The sequence below is a fragment of the Hemitrygon akajei genome, chromosome 6, assembly GCF_048418815.1.
Source record: "Hemitrygon akajei chromosome 6, sHemAka1.3, whole genome shotgun sequence".
Taxonomy (NCBI): Eukaryota; Metazoa; Chordata; class Chondrichthyes; order Myliobatiformes; family Dasyatidae; genus Hemitrygon; species Hemitrygon akajei.
The window spans coordinates 55123351-55148066 of NC_133129.1; the positions used below are offsets into that span (position 1 = coordinate 55123351).

General features: G+C 41.1%; 1 protein-coding gene across 6 annotated transcripts in view; it reads left to right on the top strand.

The window, feature by feature from the left end:
- LOC140729074 (lysine-specific demethylase 4C-like) overlaps nucleotides 1-24716 on the top strand; it is a 373937-nt gene that overhangs the window by 218952 nt on the left and 130269 nt on the right. For all 6 annotated transcript variants that reach the window (XM_073048378.1, XM_073048374.1, XM_073048377.1 and 3 more), the window contains one exon: nucleotides 22898-22953. In XM_073048378.1, the coding sequence (XP_072904479.1) occupies nucleotides 22898-22953 (56 nt within the window). The remainder of the gene's footprint in view (nucleotides 1-22897; nucleotides 22954-24716) is intronic.

Here is a 24716-nt window from a genome sequence, read left to right on the forward strand (position 1 = left end):
AAAGGCAGGGGAGTGGGGATGACTGGAAGAATTGGATTAGCCATGATTGAATGGCAGAGCAGACTCAATGGGCTGAATGGTCTACTTATGCTCCTATATCTTACGGTCTTATGGTCTTACTAGAGGGCCTGAATTATAGATCCGCAATGGATCTTTTTCCTTGGAGTGCAGGAGAATGAGGGATGAGATCTTAAAAGTTTATAAAATGGTGAGGGGTATGGATAAGGTAGATGGTCATAGTCTTTACCCTGGGGTTGGGGAATCCAAAACCAGAGGGTACCAATACAAGATAGAGAGGGTCGAGATTTAGGAGACATAAGAGTACCCCTGTGGCTGTACCCCTTGACAATAAGTACTCTTGTTTGAGTGCTGTTGGGGGCAGCAACTTACCTGGGGGAAGCAACAGTGGCTGTGCCTCTGGCACAGAGTCTGGCCCTGTGGCTCAGAAGGGTAAGGAAGGGAAGAGGAAGGCAGTAGTGATAGGGGACTCTATAGTTAAAGGTCAGACAGGCGATTCTGTGGATGCAGGAAGGAAACTCCGATAGTAGTTTGCCTCCCAGGTGCCAGGGTCTGGGATGTTTCAGATTGCATCCAAGATATCCTGCAGTGGGAGGGAGAACAGCCTGAGGTCATTGGTACCAATGACATAGGTAGGAAAAGGGAAGAGGTCCTGAAAACAGACTACAAGGAGTTAGGAAGGAAGTTGAGAAGCAGGACTGCAAAGGTAGTAATCTCAGGATTACTGCCTGTGCCACATGACAGTGAGTATAGGAATAGAATGAGGTGGAGAATAAATGCGTGGCTGAGGGATTGAAGCAGGGAGCAGGGATTCAGATTTTTGGATCATTGGGACCTCTTTTGGGGCAGGAGTGACCTGTACAAAAAGGACAGATTGCACTTGAATCCCAGGGAGACCAATATCCTAGCGGGGAGGTTTGCTAAGGCTACTAGGGAGAGTTTAAACTTGAATTGTTGGAGGTTGGGAACCAAACTGAAGAGACTGGGGAAGAGGCGGTTGGCTCACAAATGGAGAAAGCTTGGAAACAGTGTGTAAGGGAGGAATAGGCAGGTGATAGAGAAGGGAGACGCTCAGACCGATGGTTTGAGATGTGTCTTTTTTAATGCACGAAGTGTTGTGAACAAAGCAGATGAGCTTAGAGCGTGGAGCAGTACTTGGAGCTATGATGTGATGGCCATTGCAGAGACTTGGATGGCTCAGGGACAGGAATGGTTACGTCAAGTGCCAGGTTTTAGATGTTTCAGAAAGGACAGGGAGGGAGGCAAAAGAGGTGGAGGCGTGGCACTGTTGATCAGAGATAGTGTCATGGCTGCAGAAAAGGTGAACACCATGGAGGGATTGTCTGGAGTCTATGTGGTTGGAGGTTAGGAACAGGAAGGGGTCAATAACTTTACTGGGTAAAGACCCCTTCCTGTTCCTAACCTCCACCCACAAAGACTCCATGGACAATCCCTCCATGGTGTCCACCTTTTCTGCAGCCATGACACTATCTCTGATCAACAGTACCACACCCCCACCTCTTTTGCCTCCCTCCCTGTCCTTTCTGAAACATCTAAAACCTGGCACTTGATGTAACCATTCCTGTCCCTGAGCCATCCAAGTCTCTGAAATGGCCATCACATCATAGGCCGCCTAAGAGTAACAGGGATATCGAGGAGCAGATAGGGAAACAGATCCTGGAAAGGTGTAATAATAGCAGAGTTGTTGTGATGGGAGATTTTAATTTCCCAAATAATAATTGATATCTCCCTAGAGCAAGGGGTTTAGATGGGGTGGAATTTGTTAGGTGTATTCAGGAAAAGGATTAGATTTCAAACTCCGTACCCTGCTATACTTCGAGTGTTTTATGGAGATGGGACGCAGTTGTACCAGACAGTGGAAGAGGCGACTACAGACATGAAGGCCAGAGGGTTGCTCGTCAGCGTGATCAAACCGAGGGAAAGCCTGGCTGAGGAATTATCCTGCTCCGACTTGAGAAATAGTGTGTGAATTGAGAAGGCAAGAGACGGGAGAAGGCCGAGAGAAGTATATCAGGAAGAGATCGGGAGTTTCCCAGAGACAGTCCTCACCCCCTCCAGAAGTGCCATAAGGTTTGGCTAACATTAAAAATGTTGAGAAGCTAAATGGAAGCAATAGTAGGCGGTGATATACCTATCTCGAGAAATACTTATTACAATGTTGATTTTATATTACTTAGTTGTTATTCTTTATTCACTCACTTACTCCTTTTCCCCCCACCAAAATGAGAATATATATATGTGTGCATATATGTGTATGTATATAATATATATGTGTGTGTATAGGAGGAGTACAGAAGGAAATCTTTTCTGTGTAATGGATTTGTTCACTGACTTTTATGAGTACTGCAATGGGGGCCCTCAATTCACAAGTAGGAGGGGTTATCTCCCACAGCTAGACGTTTCCTCTGGCTCTACGCAGGGTCATCTACTAGAAACCTCAGCCTTGGAATCACACATTTGTTGCCTTTTTTGTTATAATTTGTGTTTCTTGGTTCTTATTTGTTCAGGGAGTAGATCGATTAAGTTTTATTCTGCTAATTTCAATGACACATTGACAGATAAATACAGATGGCTGAGGACAAAGTAAAATTCATTTCTTTTAATGTCAATGGGCTATTAAATCCAATCAAACGTAATAGAATTTTATCCAAAATGAAAAAAGAACAAGCCCATGTAGTATATTTACAAGAAACTCATTTAAGTGATAATGAGCATAGAAAATTAAAGAGAATGGGCTTCACTAATTTGTTTTTCTCCTCATATAAATCAGGACATAGGAGAGGAATTGCTATTCTTATCTCAAGTAAGCTAAATTTTGAAAAAGTATTCGAAATGGGAGATAAAGAGGGCAGATATATTCTGGTAAGGGAGAATATAGACAGAAATTCAGTTACTCTATTGGATATATATGCACCCCCAGGAAGTGATATTGGTTTCTTTCAGAAAATTACTGATACTATGGTAGCGGAAACAGAAGGTCTCCTGATATGTGGGGGAGACTTAAATTTACAATTACAACCGAACTTAGACTCTTCCAATAGAAAAACCTATGAAACAAAATCCTTACATAAGAAAGTTAATACACTTTTTGAGGATGTTGATTTAATTGATCTATAGAGGGACCTTTTCCCTGACAGAAGGGGTTACACTCATTATTCTGCTCTCCATTCTGTATGTACAAGAATAGACTATTTCATAACATTTGGAAAAGTCAAAGACAAAATAAACACCTGTGGAATTGGAACAATAGATGTAAGTGACCATGCACCTATATATTTATCTGTTGATTTTGACCTACAACCAAAGAATACTATTTGGAAACTAAATTCAAGTCTACTCAATGATTCGTACTTTAAGGAACAAATTAAAAAAGAAATTGGTCTCTACTTAGAATTTAATGATAATGGAGAGGTTTCACCTCCCATTTTATGGGATACTCTTAAGAGGGAAAATTATAGCGATATCTTCATATAAGAAAAAAATAAGGATTAAAACATTAGAGGAATTATAAAATAGGCTGAAGGAACTAGAGAAAATACACAAATTGAATTTGGCACAGGATACATTAGGGGAAATTAAAAGAATTAGGAGTGAAATTAATAGTTTGCCTATGCAAGAAATCAGGAAAAATTTAATGTTTCTGAAACAGAGACATTATGAAAGTGGATCAAAATCTATGAAAATACTGGCGTGGAAACTGGAGTAAAAAGATAGCAGGAAATCCAATTCATAGAATTAGGGAACCAAGAACAAAAATGATAAAAAAAAGCTAAATGAAATTCAAGAAGCTTTTGAAGTGTTTTACAAAACTCTATATTCCAAAGTTCCAGGGGGAAGCATAACCCAAATTGACACCTTCTTGAATTCTCTAGAGTTACCCACTTTAAGCGAAGAAAAAAATAGAAGGATGACTGCTGACATAATTGAAGTTGAATTAAAAGCTGCAATTAGTAGGCTTAAATTAAGCAAGTCACCAGGATCAGATGGGTATACGGCAGAGTGGTACAAAGAATTTAAAAATGAGTTAATTCCTGTTTTACTCCCCACACTGAACTGGGATCTAAAAAGGCACAAATGCTACTCAGTTGGAAGGAAGCGATAATCTCAACTATACCGAAAGAAGGCAAGGATAAAATGGAATGTGGGTCATTTAGACCAATATCCATTCTTAATGTAGATTATAGATTATTTACCTCCATCATGGCCAAATGATTAGAGGAATTTCTATCCATACTGATACGTAACGATCAGACAGGTTTTATACGACAAAGCCAGACACAAGACAATATGAAGGACACTTCACATTATGGATCATATAAAAAAAAAGAAAATCGAAGCAATAGTGATAAGCATGGACACTGAAAAGACATTTGATTCGGTTAATTGGAATTTTCTTTATAGAGTTTTATATAGATTTGGTTTCCAAGACACAATTATTAAAACTATACAGACACAATATGACAACCCTACTGCTAGGATTAAAGTCAATGGATATTTATCAAATAGTCTTACTCTTGTTGGAAAAAAGAGAGAGAGAGAGATACCGCTTCTACCTCTTCCAACGATTCTGAGTGAGGCACAGAGAGATCTGTATTTACTGACAATTACCTTTATTGTTCAAACTAACAAGTACGTGAATTCATACACTAAATACCTTGTGCACACACCCGCTAAGTATCCCTGACTCTCTTGGATAGTCAAAGAATAGCAAAGGTATTACCCGGCCGGAGGAATTTACGCTGGCCAGGCGTTCCTTGTGGTCCCGATTCACTCTCCACGTGCTTCACACAGGGTTCTTCTCGCTTGTATCTGCGATGGTTATGCTTCGAAGTTACCGCCGCCAGCACCCACAAAGCATCCACTTTTAGATCCATCTCTTATCAATTCAAATGTCGCATTCCTCTGTCATTGGCCGCAGGTCATGTGTCTGGCCTTTAACACCTGGTCATTGGCTCTGGTCCAAAGCAGCATCCATCTATTGTCCTCTTCCCATCAAGGGACAGTTGCTGACTCATGGCTCTTTGTTCGCAGTCAGCAATGAGCTTGAATCACCTCAGGCATTCACAATCCTGCATGTTATAGCCAACCAAAGAACACCTCACAAATAACTCCTTATTTGGAAATGACCTCCAGTCCAGCAGATTACCTGAAGAGTCTTTGTGCCTTCTTTAAAACACTAATCAAGTCCTGCATGTTAAGCTCATAAAATGGAAAATAGAGTGTCATCACAAAATGGCAGCCTCCATCCCCCAAGCACACGGCAAGGACAAAGACCGCTTCCACTGTTCTTGATTCATTTGAATTCACTGATTTGAAGATTGTCATTCTTTCTGGCCAACACTCTAGAAAGGGGCACGAGACAGGTTGTGCATGGTCACCGCTACTCTTCGCATTATATCTGGAACCATTAGCTCAATACATCAGACAAAATGAAGATATCGGGAATTACTATTAAAGATAGATAGATAGATAGATAGATACTTTATTCATCCCCATGGGGAAATTCAACTTTTTTCCAATGTCCCATACACTTGTTGTAGCAAAACTAATTACATACAATACTTAACTCAGTAAAAAATATGATATGCATCTAAATCACTATCTCAAAAAGCATTAATAATAGCTTTTAAAAAGTTCTTAAGACCTGGCGGTAGAATTGTAAAGCCTAATGGCATTGGGGAGTATTGACCTCTTCATCCTGTCTGAGGAGCATTGCATCGATAGTAACCTGTCGCTGAAACTGCTTCTCTGTCTCTGGATGGTGCTATGTAGAGGATGTTCAGAGTTATCCATAATTGACCGTAGCCTACTCAGCGCCCTTCGCTCAGCTACCGATGTTAAACTCTCCAGTACTTTGCCCGGGACGGAGCATAAATTGGCTTGTTATGTGGATGACATTTGATCTATCTAGGGCAACAAACATACTCTTTACCTAAATTGATGCAGTCCTTTGAACAATATGGTCAATTAGCAGGATACAGGATCAACACAGATAAAACCCAATTACTTTCATGTTACTATAGCCCACCAAGAGAAATTGAAAGTAGATATCCCTGGGCATGGCACACAGAGTCTTTCAAATATTTGGGCATCATTATGTCAAAAGATTTGGCAAAATTATCAGAATGTAATTATCAGCCTTTATATTAAAAAATTAAGGAAGATATGGCAAGGTGGAACCTGATTCCTTTTTTCAGTCTCAGATCAAGGATTGAGTCTGTTAAAATGAATATACTGCCCAGACTGTTATATCTCTTTCAGACCCTACCAATAGAGATTAATCAAAATCAATTCAGTGAATGGAACAAGGTGTTATCAAGGTATATTTGGCAGGGTAAAAGGCCTACATGTTTGTCTCCAAACTTTGCAATTAGCAAAGGAAAAGGGGGGATGGGGCCTACCTTCTCTTAGAGATTATTATTTTGCAGCGCAGCTGAGAGCTGTGATATGTTGGTGCAACCCATCATATGACGCTCAATGGAAAAACATTGAGGAGCGGGTACTTCCCATCCCCATACAAGCAATTTTGGCTGATAACAACCTGCAAAGATACATAAATACTATTGATAACCCATGGGTGAAATTGACTCTTAAAATATGGAAACCTACTATCAAAGAATATAATCTAGAGGGAGATATTGCAATTCTTAAATGGTGTGCATATGACTCGGATTTTACACCAAATAAATTGGCTGCTAGATTTAAGGACTGGACAGCTAAAGGAATAACAGTTATTTACAACATAATGAAAGAAGGAACACTGTTCAGTTTTGAAATGCTTAAAAAGAAACACTTATTAGAAAAACAAGATTTTTATAGATATTTACAGATGCGACAAATGATAATAAGAAGCTTAAAAATGTAACCAAGGCAAGAACATGCTTGATAGAGCTATTTAGAAAAGCATATAATTCCAGATAATGGTAGTAGAATCATTTCAAGCATATATAAGGGGTTGTCAAATCTTAAAACACATTCGACTTCATACATTAAAACAAAATGGGAGAAGGAGAGAGGGATAATTATATCTGAGGAAGAATGGACAATAATATGGAGGTATCAATGGAAGTGTACCACTTCACAGAAATGGAGGAGTTTGGATGGAAAAACTTGATAAGATATTTTATTACACCCTCTCAGAAATCCCATTATGATAGTAACCTCCCTGTTTGCTGGAGAAATTGTGGAAATCAAAATGCAAATCATTATCATATTTTTTGGGACTGCCTGTTATCAAAAACTATTGGAGGGGGATACACAATGCCCTACAAGACATCTTTAAATGTGAAATACCCTTAGAGTGTAAGGCCATATATTTTGGATATATACCTCAAGAATGGTTGAAAAGAGTTACGTATTTAATGAATATACTGTTGGCAGCTGGTAAAAAGACTCTTACTAGGAAATGGTTATCACAGGAGAGCCCAACTATAAATGAGTCCTGATGAAGGGTCTCATCCCGAAACGTCGACAGTGCTTCTCCCTGTAGATGCTATCTGGCCTGCTGCGTTCCACCAGCATTTTGTGTGTGTTGCTTGAATTTCCAGCATCTGCAGATTTCCTCGTGTTTGCCTTTTAAATTCACTACTGCGAAGCCTCTGCCAGTGATGCCTACACTGAAGAAGTTTAAATCTTCTCTTCGACAGGAGTTCATTGAAACCCTCTCCTTCTGCTCCCCATCTATAATTTCTTCGGCCCTTCAACTTTTCAATCATATTTTCACCCAGACTCGCTATTGCAGCCATATATCCTTCCTTGGAATGTGGCTCTGCCGCCAACTGACTCCAGTTGGCTTCAGGATCCATTTTCGAGCTTCTCAATTTGGACCCTCTGTGGATTCCAGGTACTCACATTTAATTGACTCTGCCTCCCGTTGTTTCTCCCGTCGAGTTCTGAGGGTGACACACTCCGCCATGAGAAGGTACCTGGCGCCCCTATCACAATCCCTTCCACGTCTCCGGGACACCCTTTTTCTCCGTTTGCAATGGACCTATCCATTATTTCATCGTCCGTCGTATCCATGCGTGCAATTGCCGTTTCTTTGACTTTATCATGTCCTGCAAGGATCGTAAGATCTTCCATCTGCAGACTCCAGAGCATGGACATCATATCGGGGCCCCAGGCCCGGCTGTCGATCTTGGCTGCCCCAGCTACCCAGGGCAAGTTCACAACCTGGACTCCAGCACCATCAACGCAGGTTCCAGTGACCATGGATTGGCCCCGGCCGTCGATCTCGGCTGCTCCAGCAACCCAGGGCATATTCAAAACCCGGACTCCAGCATCATCAACGCGTGTTCCAACGACCATGGACAGCTTCAAAGCGATTGCGCAACCACCAACTGCGACTCCAGCCTTGAACTCCAGGCTGGGTCTTCACATGCTACGATTGTGACTCCCGTCTCCCCTTCCCACACCACCACTCTGCAATCACCTCTCCCTCAGATCCCATCGTCAGCTCCTGGGCCCTCAGAGGCTCCATCTTCCTCTCACCCCAACCCTCCCCTCTCCACCGACACCACCAGCCCCCCTCTCCCCTCTGATCCTATCTCTCATCCGTGCCAGGTCTTTACCATTCCCTCCGACCTTCAACTCTCTGAGGCAGAGTGCTCTGTCCTCAGTATGGGCCTCACCTTTGTCCCCCTTCGCCCACACCTCAGCAAGTTCCGCATACGCCATGATGCCGAGCTCTTCTTCCGCCTGCTCCATCTCTGAGCTTACTTCTTTGGCAAGGACTCTCCTACCCCCACCGATGACCCCTTCTCCCGTCTTCAACCCTCCTCCTCTTCATGGACACCCCGCTTTGGTCTTCTGCCTGCTCTGGATCTCTGTGTCCTGACGAAGGGTCTTGGCCTGAAATGTCGACAGCGCTTCTCCCTATAGATGCTGCCTGGCCTGCTGCGTTCCACCAACATTTTGTGTGTGTTGCTTGAATTTCCAGCATCTGCAGATTTCCTCGTGTTTGCCCAACTTTAAATGCATGGATGGAAATTACAATGGACATTTACAAAATGGAGAAGATAACAGCATCTGTTAATCATAAGCTAGAACAATTTGATTTATACTGGAAAAATGGTTTAGTTACCTAATGCCTCATAGGCCTGATTTTATTCTCACAAATCAATGAATATGTTGTAAAAAAAGATCACTCCCTACTTGTACGTAGTTTTTTCCTTTTGCTTGTTTTTACTTTCCGTTCTTTTCTATAAGTGTATACCTCAGAGAAATACTTTGTGGAGATTTGTGATATATACGTACAATGTCTGAAATACATCTTATGGATATGTTTGTTTGATGATGAACTTCAATATAAAATAAATTACAAAAAAAAACAAAAAGGTTCAGAGAGCTAGGTAATGTTAGAGATCTAGAAGATTATAAGGATAATAGAAAGGAGCTTAAGAAGGAAATTAGGAGAGCCAGAAGGGGCCATGAGTAGGCCTTGGTGGGCAGGATTAAGGAAAACCCCAAGGCATTCTACAAGTATGTGAAGAGCAAGAGGATAAGACGTGAAAGAATAGGACCTATCGTGTGACAGTGGGAAAGTGTGTATAGAACCGGAGGAAATAGCAGAGGTGCTTAATGAATACTCTACTTCAGTATTCACTATGGAAAAGGATCTTAGTGATTGTAGTGATGAGTTGCAGCAGACTGAAAAGCTTGAGCATGTAGATATTAAAGAGGATGTACTGGAGCTTTTGGAAAGCATCAAGTTGGATAAGTCGCTGTAAATGGATGAGATGTACCCCAGGCTACTGTGCGAGGCAAGGGAGGAGATTGCTGAACCTCTGACAATGATCTTTGCATCATCAATGGGGACAGGAGAGGTTCCGGAGGATTGGAGGGTTGCGGATGTTGTTCCTTTATTCGAGAAAGGGAGTAGAGATAGCCCAGGACATTATAGACCAGTGAGTCTTACCTCAGTGGTTGGTAGGCTGATGGAAAAGATCCTGAGAGGCTGGATTTATGAACATTTGGAGAGGTATGATAGGATTAGGAATAGTTAGCATGGCTTTGTCAAGGGCAGGTCGTGCCTTACGAGCCTGATTGAATTTTTTGAGGATGTGACTAAACACATTGATGAAGGAAGAGCCCTAGATGTAGTGTATATGGATTTCAGCAAGGCATTTGATAAGGAACCCCATGAAAGGCTTATTGAGAATGTAAGGAGGCATGGGATCCACGGGGACATTGCTTTGTGGATCCAGAACTAGCTTGCCCACAGAAGGCAAAGAGTGGTTATAGACGGGTCTTATTCTGCATGGAGGTCGCTGACCAGTGGAGTGGCTCAGGGATCTGTTCTCAGACCCTTACTTTTCATGATTTTTATAAATGATTTGGGTTTTATAAATGAAGTGGAGGGATGGGTTGGTAAGTTTGCTAATGACACAAAGGTTGGAGGTGTTGTGGATAGTGTGGAGGGCTGTCAGAGGTTACAGCGGGACATTGATAGGACGCAAAACTAGGCTGAGAAGTGGTAGATGGAGTTCAACCCAGATAAGTGTGAAGTGGTTCTCTTTGGTAGGTCAAATATGATGACAGAATATAGTATTAATGGTAAGACTCTTGGTAGTGTGGAGGATCAGAGGGATCTTGGGGTCCGAGTCCATAGGATGCTCAAAGCAGCTGCGCAGGTTGACTCTGTGGTTAAGAAGGTGTACGGTGTATTGGTCTTTATCAATCGTGGAATTGAATTTCTGAGCCAAGAGGTAATGTTGCAGGTATGTAGGACCCTGGTCAGACCCCACTTGGTGTACTGTGCTCAGTTCTGGTCGCCTCACTACAGGAAGGATGTGAAAGCCATAGAAAGGGCCAGAGGAGATTTACAAGGATGTTTCCTGGATTGGGGAACATGCCTTATGAGAATAGGTTGAGTGAACTCTGCTTTTTCTCCTTAGATCAATGGAGGATGAGAGGTGACCTGATAGAGGTGTATAAGATGATGAGAGGCATTGATCATGTGGATAGTCAGAGGCTTTTTCCCAGGGCTGGAATGGTTGCCACAAGAGGACACAGGTTTGAGGTGCTGGGGAGTAGGTACAGAGGAGGCGTCAGGGGTAAGTTTTTTACTCGGAGTGGTGAGTGCGTGGAATAGGCTGCTGGCAACGGTGGTGGATGCGGATCCAATAGGATCTTTTAAGAGACTTTTGGATAGCTTAGAAAAGTAGAGGGCTATCGGTAAGCCTAGTAATTTCTAAGGTAGGGACATGTTCGGCACAACTTTGTGGCCCGAAGGGCCTGTATTGTGCTGTAGGTTTTCTATGTTTCTATGTAATTTATTTACACAGAGGATAGTGGTACCTGGAATGAGCTGGTAAAAGAAGTTGTCAATGTGGGTAGAGTTGCAAGATTTAAGAGGCATTTGGATAGAAATATAGAAGGGACTGGCTTGGCAGGTTATGGGCTGAATGCAGGCAGCTGGAAACAGCAGGAAGGGCGCTGTGGTCAGCATGGATTTGTTGAGCTGAAGGGCCGGCATCTCTGATGTATTTTTCTGTGACATTATTGTTTTGATTGACCACTAGAATCCATATGGAAATGGATTTCCAGAATTTTAGGCTTTCTTGTCTAGTGATAGCCCTTAAATGGTGCTCCAGACTGTGCATGTGAAAAGGAATAATTCATCATCCTCATTCCCTGAATGTCCAGGTAGTGTGGTAACATTAGATTAAAAAAAACTGCGTAGGATCAATGACATGGATCTAGGAAATTCACATGATTCAGTTATCATGAGGCAATCCACTCTGCCTGACAATTTCCATTGCTATGTCCAAAAGTGTTAACTCTTACAGGGCAAGGAGCTGTTCCTTCTACTTTTGACTTGTCATTGCAGTCCAGATTCCCTAATTGTGCAGAAGAATGCAGTTGGAACCACAGCTACATGGTCATGAGGAGCTGAATAAAAATTGTTATTGGGCTCCTCAATGAGTCTACTTAAGGGATGGGTCACAATACGATCAAACAAGATCTCATGGTCTGTTGTGTGAAGTATGCTTTAAATGGCCTCTCTGGCCATTGTGAGTACCTAGCCTTTTCATTTGCACAGCTGCGGAAGGAAAGAAAAAGCAGACAGTGATAAAGAGAGGCACCCAGTGGATGTGCAGTCAAGGCACCCAGTGGATGTAGAGTCTAGGCATGTTTTATAATACCAGAAATCCCATGAGGGCCTCAACTTACAAACTCGGGCACAGACAAAGAAAAGTCTACAAGATGTCATTGCTATTCAAATTTAAACTGATCAATGGAAAGGTACCATTGCATCATATATGTATGTGCCTGGCAATGGGTATCTCCTTTAAATGAAGGTCTTACCATGACCCTTTAGTATAGAGCAGAATTCTTACTGACTATTTCTTACTTGGAAAATGTGGGGATGAATATTGATCAGAAAATTACCAAAAGCAGGCACATAATTACTGAGATCTAAATAATTTGGCAAAAATGTTCAAACATCTGAATTGCTGAAGTCAAGCATGTGGGAGATTACTCGGCATCCAAAAGGCACACAAAATCTACTTGTCTCAACAACCTCTTATACAATTCTGAATGCACTGAAAGCCAGCTCATATGAGATACCAGCTTGCCATACTGATAACCCGTAAACCATGCTGGCCTTACATTGCATAACATTTGAGTAATGCCTCCTATGTTGACCATTTTCCAAACAGAATGGCAATGCATTACAGTGCCTTGCCCAAATGTGGAGATCTCAATCTAGGATTTAAAAAGCCAAGGCAGTTGACTTTTTGATGCTCTAACACCTGCAAGATGGACTTCAAGCAATCCATTATCCTCACTTCTGTTTCGTTTGTGGACAATAAATGCTTCTGTCCCTTCATAATCCAACAACCATAAATCATCATGAATAGCGAGAAATTTAAATTGTCATTTGTTCACATCTCTATATACTAATCATTTCAGTGTTGCTTAATATTTCAGATAGTTTTAGTTGTTCAGAGAAGATGGAAACTTTGCAACTACTGTGCTATGCACTGCCTTACTGTGTGGTTTTGCCTGTGGCATTGCTTATGCAAAGAGCTTCCTGCAGAACTACAGACGAGAGTGCATATTTGTCTTGGGCTGAAAAATGTTGCAGATGGTCTTGAAGGAAGATGATCAGCAGCTTCAGGCTTGGATGCTTTGCTTCAGACTGCACTGTTTCAATGTGAATGTTAGAAATCTAGGCCAGCTGGCTGTAATTTTACATCTACCTGGAATCACAATGACAAGTGATGCCATTGTGAGAAAGGTCACCAGAATTGTAATCCATCTATTCAATGGGACTGCCCAGCGGTGCTCAGTATGCAGCAATATGCTTCAGGACTGGTAGCTGGAATGCCAGAACACTCTTGAAGATTATAACACCAATTATTTTGAGTCATGAGTTTGCATTGCAAACTCTGAGCTTTATGAACTATTCCAATATTAGTTGGCTTTTGTTTGTACTGCAACCTATAGCACTGTATATTGTTAGATCTTTAAAAGTTAATTTGGAAATATTCAAAAAATAATCAGGTTATGTGCAAAATATGGGCTGAAATCCCACTTATTCCTGGACTCTTATAGTTTGAAGCAGGCTGGACAGTGCCCCATCTGTTACCATGTGCATTTCATCAGCGTCTGTCCAGAAGCTGATGCATAACAGTCCTCACTGAATCATATGGGGCAGAACTGGTGTATAACCTCCAGTGATCTGACACATGCTGTGCTTTCCCGTAGCTAGCTGAATTACTTTATGAACTTCTCACTTATAAATTAGCTTCAGTAAAATGCAGAATGCTAAGATCGTAACTAATGAAAGCCAGCAACAGGTGAAGTTCACTGCTGCCTTCCTCCGCATAATGTTGTGACAAGGTGTTTTGTGTTGGTTATCTGAATGTACAGAAGGTGAGGAATGTGCACATTTGAGAAAACCTTGTTTGAACTATCTATAATGTGAGAAAGTGGATTATATATGAGACCATTATTCTTGTTAATGATGTCAAGAACATAGCTGGCTTCTAGTTCTGTGATTGTAAGACCTATGAATAGTTGGTACTTCTGTCAAATTTGACACTGTAGTAGTCTGCATTTGAGAGTTAGTCTGTCCAGAGGGAGAGAGTGAGCGAAACATTGTACTAAGATTATACAGCATAGAATTGGGTCCTTTGGCCCATCTGGTCTATGTCAACAAAGACTCCCTCCCCTGCAATTCAGTTGGACACATGCTGTACACTCTACACTCTTTGGACCCTCTGGATCACATTCCTAACTAATGAGTCAGATAATTAGGAATTGCAAACATTGACAGACAGACATACTTTATTGATCCCTAGGGAAATTGAGTTTCATTACAGTCGCACCAACCAAGAATAATGAAGAAATATAGCAATATAAAACCATAAATAATTGGATTATCTGAGTTTTATTTCAATTATGTTCCAGTCTGCTAAATCTTATTCACTGGCTGTTTCACAGAAAGTGGCAAACCGCTCTTACATACTAACAAAAAAATTCTCAAGACACAGTGCTTTTGAATATCAGTGTCTGAGAGATGTGTACACCAAAATAAAAACAGAATGAGCTAAAACCCCCATGGGTTAGGTAGCATCTGAAGAAGAGTTAATATTTCAGGTTGAAGTTCTGCATAAGGGCCTTTGATTCAAAACATTATTTCATCTTCCCTGGATGCTGCCTAACCCTTTCTGTTTTTACTTCAGATTTTCAACTGCTTTACATTTTTAATTTTCACAGAGGTATATGCATTTTTACCATTCCTAAAACAACGACCATCCAATTTATGCAAATTACTCCATCCCTGGTCTTGAGACAGGTCCTCACCAACGCAGAAAGTAAAGCCAGAATTCTGTCTTAAAGCACTTTCAATAACATTCCACACAAGACTATGGGCCATCTACCTTTAGCACGATTTTCTAATATCTAGTTACATTCTCCTTTTTCAAAAATATACTGTATTTTTAATAAGATTAATATTTCAATCCTTTGATAATAATGCTGAAGACTACACTTTGCAGAGTCTGCAGAAAAGTTCTATGATCAAACAGGAAAGCTACAGTTTGAAGTCCTTAATCCTCCAAGAGAGTTTTTAACACCAATCATACAGGGCAATGTCATGGTACATGAGAATTGTTTTTACACACTGAATGAAGTATTTGAACCCAGGACACGCTGAAATTGCAGACTGAATCAAAAATATAGCTTAAGGCCAAAGCATGCTCAATGATATATTAGTTGAAAGGAGCATTCTGCACTTGACAGAGCAGCAAGACCAAAAAACAAAACAATTGGTGCCAGCAACACCAGACTGAACTTGCCTCATGGCCAGTGTCTATTCCAAAGCAAAGGGGAAAATGATAGAATTTCAGCTGATGAGTTCCGAAAGAGCTAGTCTTGCAATATCCCCAAATAATGTAATTGATCTGATTCACATTATTTGGAATACAAGTAAAATAATAACTGGGTGTGACACAGAAGCTGATGATTCAGCCTTTATAGACTGTACTGGCTGTGCGTATGCTCAATTTTGCTGGTCCCTGTCCCCATAATCTTGCAAATATTTTCCTTTAAGATACTTCAATAGCTCTCTTTTGAACACTTCAATTGAATCAGGTTCCACTCTTACCCCTGACAGTGCATTCCACATCCCAATCACTCACTGTAATTACATTTTTGTCCTGCTATTTTTGGTTCTTTTGCAATCTCTTTCGTTTGTGACCCCTAGTTCTTGACCTCTCTACCTGCTCTGCCAATACTTCCCATGCTTTCTTTTAATACCATGATTAGATCTTCATTTTAGGAGAGAAGGGGAAAGTTTAACGGAGAATTAGGGAGCAAGTTTTTCACACAGAAAGCTGTAGGGTCTGGAAAGGGCTGCCAGAGGTAGTGGTAGAAGCAGCTACGATAGTGATGATTGAGGCTTCTGGGCAGACACATGAATATGCAGGTTACGGAGGGAAATGCATTATATACAGACAGTAGACATTTAATTTGACATTATATTTGGTGTAGACATTGTTGGCTGAAGAATCTTTTCCTGTGTTGTACTGTTCTATGCTCTGCAAAAAAAGTGCATTGCAAGGAAAGTAACTTCAGTTTCTTGGGTCTACATATATAATTTTAGTCTGTTACCTCTGGAACCATCTTAGTGTGCAGTCTTAGAGATTAAGACTTTTATCTAAAATGTGACACCTGGAACTGGACACTGTGCTTTATTTGTGGCTAAACCAGAATTTTATAATGCTCTTTATAACAGTATTTTGTAACAGTTTTACTCAAATGTAAAACATTTTGCAGATCTTGGTTTTAGATTTTAACTTGCCATTCCAGCATCTCAACAAAGTCAATTACTGTTGCCTTTTCACTTCAGTACAAAGTTTTGTGTCATCTGCAAGTTTGGAACAGTGTCCTGAACATCGAATCATAAATGTATTTTAAGAAAAGCAGTTGTTCAATTATCTGACCTCTGAACCTCCAATCGAAAGAAACAAGTTTCACCATTATTCTTTTCCTTGTTATTCAACCAAATTTTTATTCATTCTGCTGTAGCTTCTATTACTTAGCAGTTCTCAATCTTGATGACAATCCTGTCATGTGGTACCTTATCACTTTTTGAAGTCCATGCATATAACATGAACTGTTTTACCTTCAATAACCCTCTATGATTCTTCATTTGAAAATTCTACAAGTATAATTTTAAAGATTACTGAAACATAAAACAATTTCTGGGATATATATCTAATATTTTGGTACAGTGTTGAACATATTGAAAGAAATAGTCTGTCTAAAAATTAATTTGTATACAGAAATAATGGCCTACAATGATGCTGAGTAAGTATCGATGCCAGTTTAATTTAATGACCTTATTGTGTGATTCTTGTCATTTGAGAGACATTGATCACAATATTTTTCCTATTAGCACACAGTAACCAGAGTAATTTCAGGAATTGCACACCTGAAGGTAATCAATGTTAATTATTTTCAGGTCTGCATCTATAGAAGGGAGGTAACCATTTTTTTCAGCAATTGTGCATTGACAAACTTGCTGTTGCTCACTGCAATCCTACCACCAGAACCCAGCATCTCATTTCATTTGCAGTAACTACAAAATATTAGTGCAAGAAGTGGACAACTAGAGAAGCCCTGTGTGCTGGATAGCCCATGATGCCTCTAAAGCCTCAAATAAAGTAGTAGGGTGGCTTTGGTGGTCAATGCTCACAGTGCTGCCTCAAGGGCCAAATCCAATTGCCCAAGAAGGGTAGTAATCTTTCATTTAGTCACAGTGTAGGAAATTTTCTAACTAGTTCACTGCCACTTAGCTCCTCTCTAGTGCAAGCATAAAATGTTTAATCAAAAAAGCTTAAGCGTAATATCAGTGGCATTGCCTCAGAATATATTTCTTGATATTATTTCTAAGAGGAACAGGTATGTATTCAGTATGATTGTTAATATTTACCTCTCATTCTTGCAAAGGAAACATGATCTAACCCTTGTCACAGTGCTGTGTATGAAAGCTCTGTGTATAAATTGTCTGTACTGTTGCCTAGAGTTCAAAAAATCTTCATTGGCTGTCGAACACTTTGGGTCATTCTGAAGAGATTTGAAAGGCTTTATATAAATACAAATAGTTTTTTTAAAATTCCAAAACAGGTGGGTAATGTTTATTTAATGTTTTTTTTAATTTCAGACTAATAATAAATGGTGTAATTGCTGTGGGAAAATAAGATTTGCAACATATTAACTCTGATTGATCTTACACTTGCAAATAGATGATTCAAACATTCTCCTTAACATATAGAGCAAGACATTCTTATGCATCATCAGAGACTTTTCAGCATAGACACAGTCAGATAAAAGTGGCTTTGTAATCAGTCATTATTGACATCACTGGCCCTGTGCTTTGAAGATCTTACGTCCACTAAAGTCTCTGCATAAGAAAGGAAGCTGTTCTTCCATGATTGAATGTGTACTAAGGTCAAACTAACGGTGTCCACCTCTGCATTCCTCATAAGGGATCTTGGTGGTTTACATTGTGCTTGTGGTAAATAGCGGCAGAGGGGAGGGTGTATTATTTCAGTCCTGATTACTCATTATCCTGGGAACTAATTTCCAATCAACTCTCCCAGACTGAGAGCTATCTAAAAAAGGCAGTGTGCGCATTCTTTCAATGTCTTTATTCATACAACAATTAACCCTTCTATGCTGCTTATCTTCATTTATAGAAAATAAACCAGAATATTATGCATCTACAATCATAATCAGTTTTGCTGCATTACTAAATATATCAGCTTCTCTGAATTTTTGTTTGAATCTGTCCCCATTTGCCTGTTCAATGACTGCATTGTACTTGCAGCTTGTAACTGCAGAAGATCTGATCGATGTTCAGAGTTGTAAAAAAATACAGTGGATTCTGGTTAATTGGGGCACATCAGTGCCTGTACATTTTGGTCCAATGAAACAGCCGCTCCAATTATCTGAAGATTCATGGAAATATTTAAAAAGGTGCTTAAAAAAAGACAAACTACTAGTTAACTGAGTAGCAAATTATGTATTTAAATGAAATACATAACAAATTAAAATACTACTACAGAGCTATAAAACTTTGTAGTAGTTCCTGATTGTTATCGACAGGAATTTATCCCATGTATACTGGTGCTTTTTTTTGGATTGTTGTAAGTGACCAAAATCAGTGCAGATACCTAGTATAGATAATGGGCTGCTTTCTTACAATGCAATCGATGATTGCATCCTCCAAATCTTAATTTAAATTGTAACATTCAAGATAATTGTTGATACCTTCAAATTCTTTGTGGGTCCTGACTTTAAGTAGTGAAATAGTTTCATTTTCACTCTTGGCCATTTCTGGCATTTACAAGCCTGAATGCTCGAAACCACAGTGAGCAAAGCACTTTGTGATTGTCTTGCTTATTTCTAGTCAACTATAAATGACAAAAATCACTATTTTTGAACACAAGTACACACAACAGAAGCTTTTGAAAACTTTGCTCTAAACACGCTAGTTAGAAACTGTTTGGCTATAAATTCCTACTCAATTAAGTGGCATATAAATGAAGGAATCCAATTTTCTCAATCAGTTGTTGTTATTTATGAATTGGCCCAAATAAGCAGCTGCCCTGATTCAGTGATGGTCCAATTAACCTGAATCCACTCAAAATGCTGAAGGAACTCAGCAGGTCAGGCAGCATGTACGGAATTAAATAAACTGTCGATGTTTCGGGCTGAGACCCTTCTTCAGGACTGGAAAGAAAGGGGGAAGATGCCAGAATAAAAAAGTTGGGAGAGGGGAAGGAGGACCAGCTAGAAAGTGAACCCAGTTGGTGGGAAAGATGAAGGACTGAAGATGAAGGAATCTGATAGGAGAGGAGAGTGGATCATGGGAGAAAGGAAAGAAGAAAGGGCACCGGGTGTGATGATAGGTAGGTGAAGAGAAGATATAAGAGATTAGTGTGGGGAATAGGAGAAGAGAGAAGGGGGAGAGAGAAAAAAAACTATCACCTTTTTATTCTGGTGTCTTTTGCCTTCCTCTCCAGTCCTGAAGAAAGGTCTTGGCCAAAACGTTTACTATTTATTCATTCCATAATGCTGCCTGACCTGCTAAGTTCTTACAGCATTTTGTGTGTGTTGTTCTGGATTTCTACCATCTGTAGAATCTTTCGGCTTTATAACCGGAATCCACTGTATACAATTCATGACTCAATTGCCTTTTAAGTCTTCCTCAAACTAAAACAAACCTGGTTACTCTAAGAGTTATGAATAGCTTGTAACCTGTTTTAATTATTCTTAGATTTACACGGTTGCGATACAAAGGTTGACAATACTCATTTACTGTGGATTATAAAGGCTATGTGTTGATGTACACCAGGAAACATGGCTTGTCCATGCATTGTGTTTCTTCTTGTCAATGTGCCATTTGAGGCAATTGCACTGTTAACATAGGTACTAATGCCGTATTGCAGATGTTAAACATTAAGTTCATTTCTATGGATAAACCTAAATCAGAAATATTGTGATTTAGTTTATGTTTGCTGGCATTTGGAATATCATATGCATAATCATAATTTATTGTGCTTATTTAAAATCACTGTGGCCAGTTCACATCACCTCCTCCCCCTGCCCCAATCCACACCACAGGATTAAAGTTCCTTTCAAATATTTTGAAGTTAAAGCACTGACTCTCTAGCCTTGCTAGGAGCAATCACTGACCCTCTGGCCCTATTTGGAGCGATTATTGACCCTCTGGCCCGATTGGGAGCGATTATTGACCCTCTGGCCCCATTGGGAGCGATTATTGACCCTCTGGCCCTATTGGGTGTGATTGCTGACCCTCTGGCCCTATTGGGTGTGATTGCTGACCCTCTGGCCCCATTGGGAGTGATCGCTGACCCTCTGGCCCCATTGGGAGTGATCACTGACCCACCGGCCCCATTGGGAGCGGTCACTGACCCTCTGGCCCTATTGGGTGTGGTCACTGGCCCACTGGCCCCATTGGGAGCGATCACTGACCCACTGGCCCCATCGGGAGCGATCACTGACCCACTTGCCCCATTGGGAGCGATCACTGACCCACTGGCCCCATTGGGAGCGATCACTGACCCACTGGCCCCATTGGGAGCGGTCACTGACCCTCTGGCCCTATTGGGTGTGGTCACTGGCCCACTGGCCCCATTGGGAGCGATCACTGACCCACTGGCCCCATCGGGAGCGATCACTGACCCACTTGCCCCATCGGGAGCGATCACTGACCCACTGGCCCCATCGGGAGCGATCACTGACCCACTGGCCCCATTGGGAGCGGTCACTGACCCTCTGGCCCTATTGGGTGTGGTCACTGACCCACTGGCCCCATTGGGAGCGATCACTGACCCTCTGGCCCCATTGGGAGCGATCACTGACCCACTGGCCCTATTGGGTGTGGTCACTGACCCACTGGCCCCATTGGGAGCGATCACTGACCCTCTGGCCCCATTGGAAGTGATCACTGACCCACTGGCCCCATTGGGAGCGATCACTGACCCTCTGGCCCCATTGGGAGCGATCACTGACCCTCTGGCCCCATTGGGAGCGATCACTGACCCACTGGCCCCATTGGGAGCGATCACTGACCCTCTGGCCCCATTGGGAGCGATCACTGACTCTCTGGCCCCATTTGGAGCGATCACTGACCCACTGGCCCCATTGGGAGCGATCACTGACCCTCTGGCCCCATTGGGAGCGATCACTGACCCACTGGCCCCATTGGGAGCGATCGCTGACCCACTGGCCCCATTGGGAGCGATCGCTGACCCTCTGGCCCCATTGGGAGCGATCGCTGACCCTCTGGCCCCATTGGGAGCGATCGCTGACCCTCTGGCCCCATTGGGAGCGATCGCTGACCCTCTGACCCATTGGGAGTGATCACTGACCCACTTGCCCCTTTGGGAGCGATCACTGACCCTCTGGCCCCATTGGGAGCGATCACTGACCCACTGGCCCCATTGGGAGCGATCACTGACCCACTGGCCCCATTGGGAGCGCTCACTGACCCACTTGCCCCATTGGGAGCGCTCACTGACCCACTTGCCCCATCGGGAGCGATCACTGACCCTCTGGCCCCATTGGGTGTGATCACTGACCCTCTGGCCCCATCGGGAGCGATCACTGACCCACTGGCCCCATCGGGAGTGGTCACTGACCCACTGGCCCCATCGGGAGCGATCACTGACCCACTGGCCCCATCGGGAGCGGTCACTGACCCACTGGCCCCATCGGGAGCGATCACTGATCCACTTGCCCCATTGGGAGTGGTCACTGACCCACTGGCCCCATCGGGAGCGATCACTGACCCTCTGGCCCCATCGGGAGCGATCACTGACCCACTGGCCCCTTCAGGAGTGATCACTGACCCACTGGCCCCATTGGGAGTGGTCACTGACCCATTGGCGTCTGTTGGGAGTGATCGCTGACCAAGTTAGAATGCCTGCACCTCAATGCTTCAATCTTCCTCACTGCTTCAAGATGGAGCTGTTCGTGACTCTATATCCCATCTTTGTTTTTTTTTTCTGCAAGTCAGCTTGTGTTCATGGTCCTTTTTGGGTTCTCATCTCTGATTTGCATGAGGCAGAGCATAGCACTGAATACTTCGATCGAGGTCCAAACTGTACATCACAGGCACTAACAGTTTCTGCAACACAAACAATATAAAAAGAACAAGTAGAAGGCATAGAAAAAGTGAAATAATTTAAAAGATTTGCTATCTGGAAAATGTCGCCCAAGGAATCATTCACTGGTGCCGTTTTGACCCGAAGATCACTGTCAATTGTGACTATTTTGAGAAGTTTCTGGTTGTGTTTTGTGAGAATCTGATTTCATGTTCGCCTGCTTCCATTTTATATGTGCTCCATCCTTTCATTTTTCTACTGTTGCTGTATAGTTTTGTGATGCAGAGCTTTGTAACTAAACAGGCAAAGATCCTGATACTTTCTTAATTCATTGTTGATTATTCCAGCATTCTTTTTCAGATTATGGAAAACAGCAACAGTTTTCATCCTTCCACTTGAGAAATACTGAATCTTAAATATATTGTACTATTTTGACTAGTTGGTTTTGTAGATAGTTATATATGATTATATGGTTATATAATCGTCTTTTGTGAAGATAATAGTTGAGGTGTTTATATCAGCTTCATATTCATATATATAATATTTAGGGAGCGGATAAAATGATGGAAACCTAATAATTAACAATATTAAATTTCTTTTGAGAAGTTTTGTAAAGTTACAGCCCTTAAGAATTAGTAATCGACTGTTTCTGTATTGGAAATCATTGATAATATGATTTACTTTAATGTTTTTTCTTGTTTCTGCAGGATTGTTGTCTCTGCAATTTGAGGGGTGGTGCACTTAAACAGACTACCGATAATAGGTAAGCTATAGCTTTACTGTTGTAAGAATGTTTTGAATCACCTGTAAAACATTCTGAATTTTAAAAAACTGCTAGCCAGCGAGGTGGAGATGAGAACTTGCAGTACCCACAGCTGGAGTCTATTAAATAAAAAGTCAATTTGCTCAGAAATCAGAGTTTGTTTCACAGTGAAAGAAACAGCATCGCAGTTAGCATTACAGCTCGGAGCATCGGAATTCAGAGTTCAATTCTGGTGCTGTCTGTAAGGAGTTTGTATGTCCTCCCAGTGTACATGTGACTTTCCTCTGGTTGCTACAGTTTCTTCCCACATTCCAAAGACAAACTGGTTAGTAGGTTAATTGGTCATTGTAAATTGTCCTGTAATTAGGCCCGGGTTAAATAGCTGGATTCTGGGCAGTATGGCTTGTTGGACCAGTAGGGCCTGTTCTGAGACAAAAAAGAACAGAAATGTAACAAGTTTTCCAAATTAAACCAGAATTATTTCTTCAGAAAATTGCAATAAGTGGAGAATGGGTGGAATATAAATTATGTGCAGACAATTTAGAATTATATCTCTTGATTGATGATGGAATTACCTCATCATCTTCATTCTCACTGACTATAAAGTTGTGACTAAATATAGCTTATAGTGTAATATATAAAGAGGGAATGTGGAGAATTTGAATGAACAGAACAACCAGCAAGGTGTCTTCATAATCAATGAGACTTTGAGATTGGTAAACAAACAGGAAAAAGACCGAGAATATCAGTGAATTCAATATCTATTTAAGAATATAAAAGAAAGATAAATTAGACTGTATTAATGTTCCTCATTGGGTTTTGGGGGTTTTTAATTTGTAAAATGTTTTGAAAAACTAATTAAAAAATTTTAAAAAAAGAAAGATAAATTAGAATAAAAGCAAGAAAACAGAAAAAGGAAAAACACTCAAAGCACAGAATATGATTTCACGTTCGCACTGAAAACTCCAAAGCCTGAAGTAAACAAATAGAAAGTTTGTAGTTTTTTTGGTGTTAGAGGTTGATTGAGAACCTTTAATACTCACCGCATTATTGATAGATCTCATGCATTTTCAATAACAGGACTGAATTTCTTGGAAATTTTAAAGATTATTTAATAGGCAAATGTGGCAAGTTACTGATAACGAAACAAAAAATTGGGGAGACTAAGGGAAAATTACTGTTTTATGCAGCCTTAATATTAAAGTGGACAGCAGCACTTGGATATTAACATTTAGCTATTTAATCTTTTCCTGGGGTGGTTGATTCTTTTTCCTGCACACAATCCCCCCCCCCCCACTTCCACCGATCATTCCTAGGAATCAGCCAAGTGAACCAATGTTGCATTTCCTCCATGGCAAGTTTATCCTTTCTACGGTAACAAGACCAACATTGTAGATTCCAGGTTTAGTCTGTCAACATTTTATTTAATTGCTTAAAATGCTTATTTTAAATCTAAATGTCTTTATCCTAAAATAGTAATGTAGCTATCACTGTTCTAATTTTTTTTGTTGTACGTACATATTCACTTATATTCACTTTCTGTGATTCCTGCACATGGATGTACAGGTCGCTCTTAAGAATCCATATTTCCTGGTACCCCAATTGAAAAATATTCTCCACTTCTTTCTTATGAACAAGACAAATAACTTCACATTTCTCCAAATTATCTTCCATGAACTATGTTTTGCCAATTTGGCTTGTCAATATTTTCTTTACATTCTTCTTGCAGTGTATTTTCACTTAACTTGCATAAAAAGGACACT